The sequence below is a fragment of the Ochotona curzoniae genome, unplaced genomic scaffold, assembly GCF_017591425.1.
Source record: "Ochotona curzoniae isolate NIBS_2020 unplaced genomic scaffold, NIBS_Ocur_1.0 contig_4148, whole genome shotgun sequence".
Taxonomy (NCBI): Eukaryota; Metazoa; Chordata; class Mammalia; order Lagomorpha; family Ochotonidae; genus Ochotona; species Ochotona curzoniae.
The window spans coordinates 304,978-314,247 of record NW_024466146.1 but is presented as its reverse complement, the minus strand read 5'-3'; the positions used below and the strand labels follow the sequence as shown (position 1 = coordinate 314,247).

The 9,270-nt window shown below is 43.4% G+C and overlaps 1 protein-coding gene across 1 annotated transcript in view; it reads left to right on the top strand.

The window, feature by feature from the left end:
• The first annotated feature begins 2,020 nt into the window (after positions 1-2,020).
• The window catches only part of LOC121159367, an 86,979-nt gene continuing 79,729 nt past the window's right edge, over positions 2,021-9,270 (top strand). The window contains exon 1 of the mRNA XM_040984386.1: positions 2,021-2,251. Coding sequence (XP_040840320.1) covers positions 2,021-2,251 — 231 coding nt within the window. The remainder of the gene's footprint in view (positions 2,252-9,270) is intronic.

The following is a 9,270-nucleotide window of genomic DNA, read 5'->3' as shown; positions in this document are numbered from 1 at the left end:
ACACCTGTCTCCCTCCTACACTGCTTAACTCTGACCTTAGCAACTAATAATCTGTTTTTTCTAAAATTTTGCTATCTGGACAGTGTTATAAATTGCATTAGTCTGTTATCTTTTTGGATTGCCTTTTTTTTCTGCTGAACACAATTTTCTGGAGTCCTCTAAGTTGTCTGGACCAAGAGTTTATTCCTTATTATTGAGTATTCTGTATTTATTCATTTGAGAGAGATAGAGTATGAAAGTAAGTAAAATCTTCCATTTCTGGTTCATCCCCAAATGACCTGGGCCAATATGAGGAGCCAGGAACTCAATCAGGTGTCACATGTGGGTGGCAGGACCATCGTGCTCCTTCCTGGGAACACTTTGGTAGAAAGCTGAAGTCAGAAGCGGGGACAGACATTACCCTAAAGGAGTGAATATCCTATTTGGCATCCTAACTCCTAGGTTAAACATCTGCCTCTGCAGTCCTTTTTCAAACTACCCTCCCTGGGCCCAACACGGTGGCCTAGTGGCTAAAGTCCTCGCTTTGAAAGCGCTGGGATCCCCTATGGGCACTGGGTCTTACAAAATGGAAGTTAGATCTAGAGGTTTAATTAGATTTAGGATAGATTTTTTTTTTCTTTTTAAAATGTTTATCTATTTGGGGGAGAGTAAAAAGGAGAGAGGGAGGAGAGAGAGAGAGAACGAGAAACAAACTGCCCTTTTGTGACTGGCTCCCCAAAGGGCTGCAGTCAAGGCTAGGCTGTAGCCAGATCTTCCACATGGCTTACAGGTGCTCATGGGTTTGAGCCTATCACCTGTCATCTTGCAGAATGCACATCAGGAGGAAGCTAGATTGGAACTAGAAATCAATTTACTTCTGGTTAAGCTTTAAAAAAGATTTATTCATACTTATTGGAAAGGCAGATTTACAGAGAGGAGAGACCAAGATCTTTCATCTACTGTTTCACCCTGCAACCTGATCCAAACCAGGAGCCAGGAGCCCACTTGGGGTCTCCCATGTGAATACAGGCTCTACAAAGGTTTTGCATGAAAAAATATGCCTTATGAAAAACTATGCATAGATTTAATTTTATACCAAAATAAGTGATTTTTTTTCTACAAACCTTTTAAAATTTTTTTCACCTATCTTGTGTAGCATGAACCTCAGAGAAGTCAGAGTTGGTTTTTGGACAATGAGTCTCCTTCATAATAGTTAAGTACCATATAGTATAATCCCAACATGACAACAAATGTGTGCTAAGACCCTTGGGATATTGTGCTATGCTCCCCAAAGACAGCAGATTGAAGCTTCAGTTCTTGTCTCCCAAGAGCTCATCCTTTGAGATCAGCAACTAACTGTGAGTTCACTAATAGCAATATGGCGAGGAGTGGGTTTGCAGTATATATATGGGGTTATAAGACAACTGAAGACCGACTTTTCCACTGGACCTTGAATAAAAGAATACTTCCAAACAGAATAGCAAGAAATAATGATTCTGCTATAGCAGAGTCCACTTAGGAGACCTTTAGTCTAAATAGCAAGAATTCTAAATTTGTGGTCCAATAAAGAAGTTCTGGAGATTTCTAGGTGTTGTTTTGCTGCTGCTGCTGCTGCTGATTGTAGTGGCATGTTAGTACCAGAGCAGTGGAAGGATTGGATGACAGCCGACCCAGGAGCAATCTATTGCAACAGCCTGTGCATAAAACGTCCCAGAGTAAACAGAAAAATGTCCTGGCATTTAGGGTTAAATATTTAAAATGTGCCCACATTTTAAGGTTTTTTTTTTCTTGTGGATGTGATATTTCCATAACCAAGTGCATTTGCAACAGACGTTTAAGAGGCAGATGAAGACCATTATGTGTCTACAAAAAAGTCAGGTAAAGATGTGCAAATCGATTGTTGGGCTGTCTTCAAACGCATGGGTCTCACCAGGCTCCACGCAGAAACAGTGAAGCAGGGCGCATGCGCGACGCCTGCGCAGTGGCGGGCGAGCCGCGGCGGTTACGCGCTGCTGCCAGTCCCTTGGTGGAGGATGGCGGGATGGAGCCGCCCAAGGAGGTGCCTAGGCCTTCCAACGTGCTTGAAAACCGCAATGAGCACCTCCATTCGCTGTTCCCGGCCCCGTTTCCACAGAAGAGTGCCCACGGCAACCCAGATACCACACACTTGAGAGGGCCTGAGTATCCTTGGGCCCGTCATGGCCACGACCATGGCAGGACGGCGTTGCCCAAGGACAAGAACAAGGAGGGCGCTGGGCACCGCCTGCTCAACGTGAGTAGGGGCCTGGCCGGCGACCGGGGGAGGGGGGTGTATGTCCTCCCGCCGTCCGGAGGGGAGACTAAGCAGTCAGTGTGTCCAGCTGCGAGATAGATCCACTCTGCGTAGGGACGTGGTTTAGCACCTGAGGAGAAGTTTACTTGTGGGACCTAAGGCAGTTACCTATCTTCTCACAATATTGTTATAGTGTTAAGACAGTAAGGAATCACCTCCTCACAGGAGAACTAAGAGGTAAGAATGTGAAGTGCAAAGAACAACGTATCGATAAATGTTAGCTGCTGGCCTGGCATCATCCTTCGCAGTTCATCTGTATGGCTAAGGGCTAACCTCCAGAGACTTAATGGACCTAATGAACCTCCAGAGCAGGTACACATCATGAGTTGCTTGGTTGTGTGTGTAAGAGAGATGGAGGAGTTGGTATCGCTGGCACTCTTGATCCATTCATACTGTAGGGCTGGACACAAGGTCTAGCACAGGAATCGGGTAGCCGATCCTGCAGCAGGGGTCCTGGGCAGAGGCACATAGGGTGAGGCACTGGATGTCCACCCTGTCTGAAAGATCTGTGGGAATGAGTTGCCAAAGGAGGGAGCAGACTGGGTGGCAGGAAAACTTGCTGATGCAATCATTGTCAGTGAAGCCGGAAATGCCTTTCGCTTGCTTGACGGTGACATGCTTCTGAATTTTCTCAATATTCTTAAAGAAGCCTGAGCTCATCCCCAGGTAGTCCTTGCATCCCCAGCATCCTTGCACTAGGATGCTGTTAAATAATTCCAGGGGAGAGCCCTGCAGCTTGCCGTTGGGCATGTCAGCCATGTTCTAGCGTTGTTCCAGCAGTGATCCTAACGGCTGGACAGACACTTCAGCATCAAGGCAAACCCAACAACAAAGGGCCCGTCAGCAAGGATGGCTCCACCATGGGTTTGCCTCCTGGGTCTCGCTGAGTAGCCTTTTAATCCATTTTCTGTTTCCACTCATTCAGAAACTCCTAAGAGAGATATTTTTGTGGTTTTTTTGTGTTAAAGACTAGTTGACTCTAGTGCACAGACTAATTTATGTGGTTTCTATTCTGTTCCATTGATCTGTTTTTGTGCCAGTATCAGGTTGTTTTGGGTATAATTGTACCTAATATGTCTTGGAACCCCATCTTTGGTTTCATTGTTTAAGATTGCTTTAGCTGTTCGGGGGTCACTTAATTTTCATATGAATTAGCATCATTTTTCTGGATTTGAGAAGAATGTAATTGTATTTTGCTGGAGGCCTGCTCTAGCAAAGGATGTGTGGATCAGTGAGATGATAAGAAGAGATAAGACGTGGACCACTATGGCACGATGCTCATAATGGACAACTCAGAAAAGTTGCCTTCTTTATACACAAATCATTACAAGCTTTTGCACAACATCCAATTGTTTCATTTTTACCTCATTACAAAAGAGTGATTACAAAATCAGTCCTAAAAAACATTATTATTATTTTACTTCAGAGAAATTATTTTCAGCAAGCTATTACTCATTCAAACCTGCAGTGACCTGGCAGAAGCCAGGAACTCCATGGTTGGCAGCACATGTAGTTACATAGAGACAAATGATTTACTTATATTTAAAATCAATTTTTACTAAATACAAACAAATAATATTGCTTAAAATATTAAGAGTACAGAGTTGAAAGATCATAAATGAAAAGAACTTATAAAAGCATATAACATAGATTCTTTGCTAAATCTTATAATCAAATCATGCATTATTACAGTCACCTTTACCTAGTGCTGATTCAGTTGTTTTTTGTTCTTAGTGTTGATTTAATTGTTTCTTGTTCTTTTGTTAAAGGGCAGTGAAAGGGATCAAGGCAACTCAGCCAATCTACAGAGGGCCTTTACAAGAAACTTCCTTTTATCTTTATAAACTGTTTTCTTTCCCTAAATATGAGTGCCAATATAAGATAGAAGTTTTTATAAACTGTTTTCTTTCCCTAAATACAAGTGCCAATATAAGGTTGAGGTTTTAAGCCATTTTGGGGGGGGTGTGGTTCACATTTGTTTCCCTTTAGAAGATGCCACATATACTCTTTGCTTTCCGTGGTGAGAAACCAAAATGCGTCATATCATGTGTTGTAACAGTTCAAGGTGCATGGTAAACAAACTCTTTGTACTTCCTTGATTGCCATCTGTTCCAAGATATTATCAAGCCATTTCTTAAGGAAAACATTATTTATATTAGGGCAAACTTCAGGACAAAGGTGAGCACATAACAGATGTTTGGAGGCATTGTGGGCTCAATTGTAATATTGCATGCTTTTAGCTGTGTATCATTGCCTTATGTCACTAAAGATGTTTTTATCATAACACGATTGATCAATTTGAGGTGTCATACCAGTTACAGGAATCACTTCACATTAGCAGAAAAACAACAACAACACCCTCAGGAGAATTCTATGAAACATCAGAGAGGTGACTGAGTGTCCATACAATGGGGTGAGACAGCAATGAGGTGACCAGAGACATTCTGCTGGGCCTTGCCCCACAGCCAGAAACTCCTCGTAGCCATGCTAACCAAGGAGTGGTGCTCATCACACACCCATGCCATCTGACCCAACTGCATGGCTCTCCACAGTGTTTTCATTGGGCTCACATTGAATCTGTAGAATCATTAGGTAATATAAGCATTTTGGTGATTTATTGAGGACTTATTTTTCTTTGGAAGGAAGAGTTACAGAAAGAAAAGAGGGAGAGAGAGAAGAGTGGAAAAGAGAGAGAGAGAGATTTGGGGGTTCAAAGAAATCTTAGGAGACACCAAGGTGAGTGAAATGATTTTAATGTCCAGTTTGGCGACCACCTCTTGCCATGAACAAGAAGCTTGTCGAACAAAGAAAATTGGGGGGGGGGGTTATACTAATTAACTATGAGATAATCAATAGCTATATGATATTGGGTAGATACATAATGAAGGGTTATTTTGTGATATAGAGTAGAAAGCAGGTAAAATATTTATAATATTTAGGGTTCAGATCCAATTATTTCTATATTTTTGGGTCGTTGAATTTAATGAGAAGAAAGTATTTTGAAGAGGTGAAACTAACAAAAAAATAAAAATCTCTGAGATACAGTTTCTGCTGATTTTTGTTGGTGAAATGTGTCTCCTGTAGGCAAAAAATAGATGGGTTTTGCTTTTTTTTTTTTAAGATTTATTTTTATTGGAAAGGCAGATATACAGAGAGGAGAGACAGAGAGGAAGATCTTCCATCCTATGGTTCACTCCCCAAGTGACCGCAACTGCTGGAGCTGAGCCAGTCCGAAGCCAGGAGCCTCCTCTAGGTCTCCCACACGGGTGCAGGGTCCCAAAGCTTTGAACCATTCTCAACTGCATTCCCAGGCAACAGACAGGGAGCTGGGTGGGAAGCAGGGCCACTGGGAACCGGCACCCACATGGGATTCTGGCAGGTTCAAGGTGAGGACCTTAACTGCTATGCTATTGTGCTAGGCCCAGGGTTTTGCTTTTTAATTCAGTCTAATAATCTGTGACGTTTGATTGATGAGTAAGCCATTTACATTCAGGGTTAATATGAATGGGTGGTAATTTGGTCCTCTCATTTTAGCAATAAGTTGTTCATTGATTTAGTCTCTGTTGTTATTTTACTGGGATGTTCTTCACATTTACCTTTGGTTTTGGTGGGCACTATTCCTTTTCTCTGTCAAGAGAACACCTTAAGTATCATTTGTAGGGCAGGTTTAGAAGAGGCAAATTCTTTTAACTTTTTACTGTGGAATTTTATTTCATTTTCAAAGAGAAAAGAAAGCTTTGCTGGGTACGTTATCCTGAGCCAACAATTTTTTTCTTTTAGAATCTGGAATATGTCACTCCATTCTCTTCTGGCCTGTAGTTTCCTGTGAGTTTAAATGGCATCCCTTTATATGTCAGTTGACTTTTTTCATGTGCACATTTAAGGATCTTTTTTCTTATGTTCCATTGAAGAGAGCTTGATTATCATGTGTCTTGGTGAAGATTGCGTTTGATCAAGCCAGTTGGGAGTTCTGTGCCCCTCCTGGATGTTGTTTCCCAATTCTTTCTCTAGATTAGGGAAATTTTCCCTTGTTATTCCATTAAATACATTTTTAAACCCAGCTTCTCTTCCTGTACCTTCTATGACTCCCATAACTTTTATATTTGGCCTTTTAATATGGTGTCTTTTAATTCTTGAATACTTTTTTTGGCCTGATCCAGCTCTGCTTCCATCTTCTTGTTTGTTTCCCCATGGTAACAGGAAATATCTTACAATTCTGAGATTCTTTCTTCTGCTTGCTTCATTCTATTTTGGAGACTCTCCACTGTACTTTTAGTTTGCTCCACTGTATTCTTCATTTCTTTTATATCAGCTTTCATTTGATTCCAGTGTGACATATTCCTTAAATTCCTTGTGTGCCTGCTTTACGTGCTTCTCATTGTTGATCAGAAGCTTTAAAATGGGTTTTCTGAATTCTCTGTCCCCCAGTTTCTTGATGTCTTCCTCAGTTAACTCTGAGGTTGGCATAGGGTTTTGCTCCTTTGCAGGGGAGTCTTCAGTAATATTAATTGTGCCTCTGTTTCCTCTTTTGCTCTTGATCATTGTACTTCTGGTTAGCAGATTCTTCTCCTTGGGGCATGTTTCTAAGCTGTGTCACCCACAAATCTACAGTTCAAGTTTACTTATTGTGGTTGGTACACAGCTCTTTGTTTGCAGCCAGTGTGCCTCTCCCTCCAGCAAGTTCCAGGTCTGGGTTCTTACTTTAGATTTCCACCGTGGTCTCCATAGCCCCAGTTCCTGGCTCACCAGTCACCACCTCCTGTAATATCATGCTGAAGCTGCGCCGTTGTCTGTACAACCTTTGTCCCACTTCCATTTGGAGCAGGTCTCAGGTGTCCTATATAGCTAGATTGTTGGTGGTGGTGATCTTGCTGGAACCTGTTGGCTGTTAGGTCTAAGGGCCACACAGACATATATTGACCCGTATGATGGCATAGTCAGTATTAATTTCCTGTGGGATCTGTGGAATGCACTGAGCTCAGTGAGTTCTCGCTAAGCTCAGTGCATGTGCAGCTCACTGTTGTCCCCTGCAGTCTTAAATTCTTTGCCACAGGATAAGTAATGGCACCTGATGTGCCACTACTAGAATTTTGATCTGCTGGCTGTCAGGTCTGAGGGCTACCTGGACCTATCTTGGGTGGAACCTGTAGGATGCCACATTGTTGCAGTTCACTGAACCAGAAATGAGTTCACTCCCAGCTCAGTGCATTTGCAGTACTGTCCAAAATGGTGCCTGATTGGGCTCAAGGGGGCAGACTTGGCTGTGAAATACACCCTGCCCCCGTGCTGCCTGTCTGGGATGTGCTGCTCTGTCCCCGCCTCTGGTCAAATCAAACAGACCAGCAGGACAGGCAGTTCTTTGGGTTCACCTCCTGAGTTCCCAGTGAAAGTCCTTTCCCACCTTGTTGCTGGTGGAGCTCCGGCTGAGGAGGAGTTCAGATCACCATTCGCTGAATGCCACTGGGGTATCAGTCACTGCAACACCACACTTTTGTTTTTGCTGCTTTCCTATATGTCAGTTTCTGGATACCCCTCTGCTGTTGTTCTGTCCTCTCCCATTTCCTGGAATGTGCCCTCTCTGCTTCACACTGGCTAATTCATATCCAATTTTTTCAATAAAGATTTATAATGCAAAAGCTCAGGATTTCAATCCTATCTTTCAATGTATACAGTGAACCGCATGCCTCAAAGGTAACTGTGCTTCCTGGGAATTTTTAAAACTCCAAGATCATTCCTGTCTCCTGTCTTGCTTCCTGATTTTCCAAGAAGCAGGATTTGCCCATAAACAGGGTGCAGGTGTTTCTTAGGAGATTCTGGAGTTCCAGGAATGCATTCACCTTGATAATTAACGCTATCAGAGAGAATCTTCTACCTGCTGGTTCACACCCCAAATGGCCTCAATGACTGGATTTGAGCTGATCCAAAGCCAGGAGCCTGGTGCTTCTTCTGAGTCCCCCATGTGGGGGCAGAGGACTAAAGACTTGAGCCACCTTTTGCTGATTTTTCCAGTTAATAAGGAGAGAGATGGATCAGAAGTGAAGTAACCAGCACTGCAGGAGGAAGCTTAGCCTACTAGACTGTTGCACTGGAATCATTGATGTTGATTCTTCTAATCCATGAGCATGGAAGACTTACATTGTTGTGTCTTCTATTTTTTAATGTTTTGTGATTTTTATTGTAGAATTTTTAAAGGATTTATTTGTTAGTTTTATTGCAAAAGTCAAATACAGAGAGGAGCAGAGACAGAGAAGAATTTACTCCTCAAGCAGCTGCAACTGTTGGTGCTGAGCTGATCTGAAGCCAGGAGTCTGGAGCCTCTTCCGGGTCTCCCACGCAGGTGTAGGGTTCCAAGGCTTTGGCCATCCTCGACTGTTTTCCCAGGCCACAAGCAGGGAGCTGAATGGGAAGCGGGGTTGCTTGGATTAGAACTGGTGCCCATATGGGATGCCGGTGTGTGCAAGGCAAGCCTATGGTGCTGGGCCCTAGAAATCTTTTGTTTGGCACTGGGCAAAGCCTGGCCCAGATCAGATGGCCAACAGGTGTCATTGGTGCGGGGCACAGCCTGACACAGCCTGGTTTTGGTGGTATGCTCATGGGGTCCTGAGACTGTGGGCTTGCAGGAGGATTGGGGGATAGCACCAGCAGGGACATATGGTGACCTGGGGCTGATGCCAAGACAGCCTGAGAGAGGATAGGGGTTTTCCCCAACATGCTTAGTACCAGGTGGAGTGGGAGAGGGGAAAGCCCTAGGTATACATGCTGGCGTGGTCTGCTGATGGACTGGGCTTGGGGAACTTAGAATGGGCTTTGCTATTGGGTGTGTAGATGGGTAAGATCCCAGGCCAAGATATAGGAATAGGGAAAGACTTCTTGGAAAAGACAGCACAAGCACAGGCACACAAAACCAAACTGAGCAAATGGACTACACCAAACTAAAAAGCTTTTGTACAGCAAAGGAA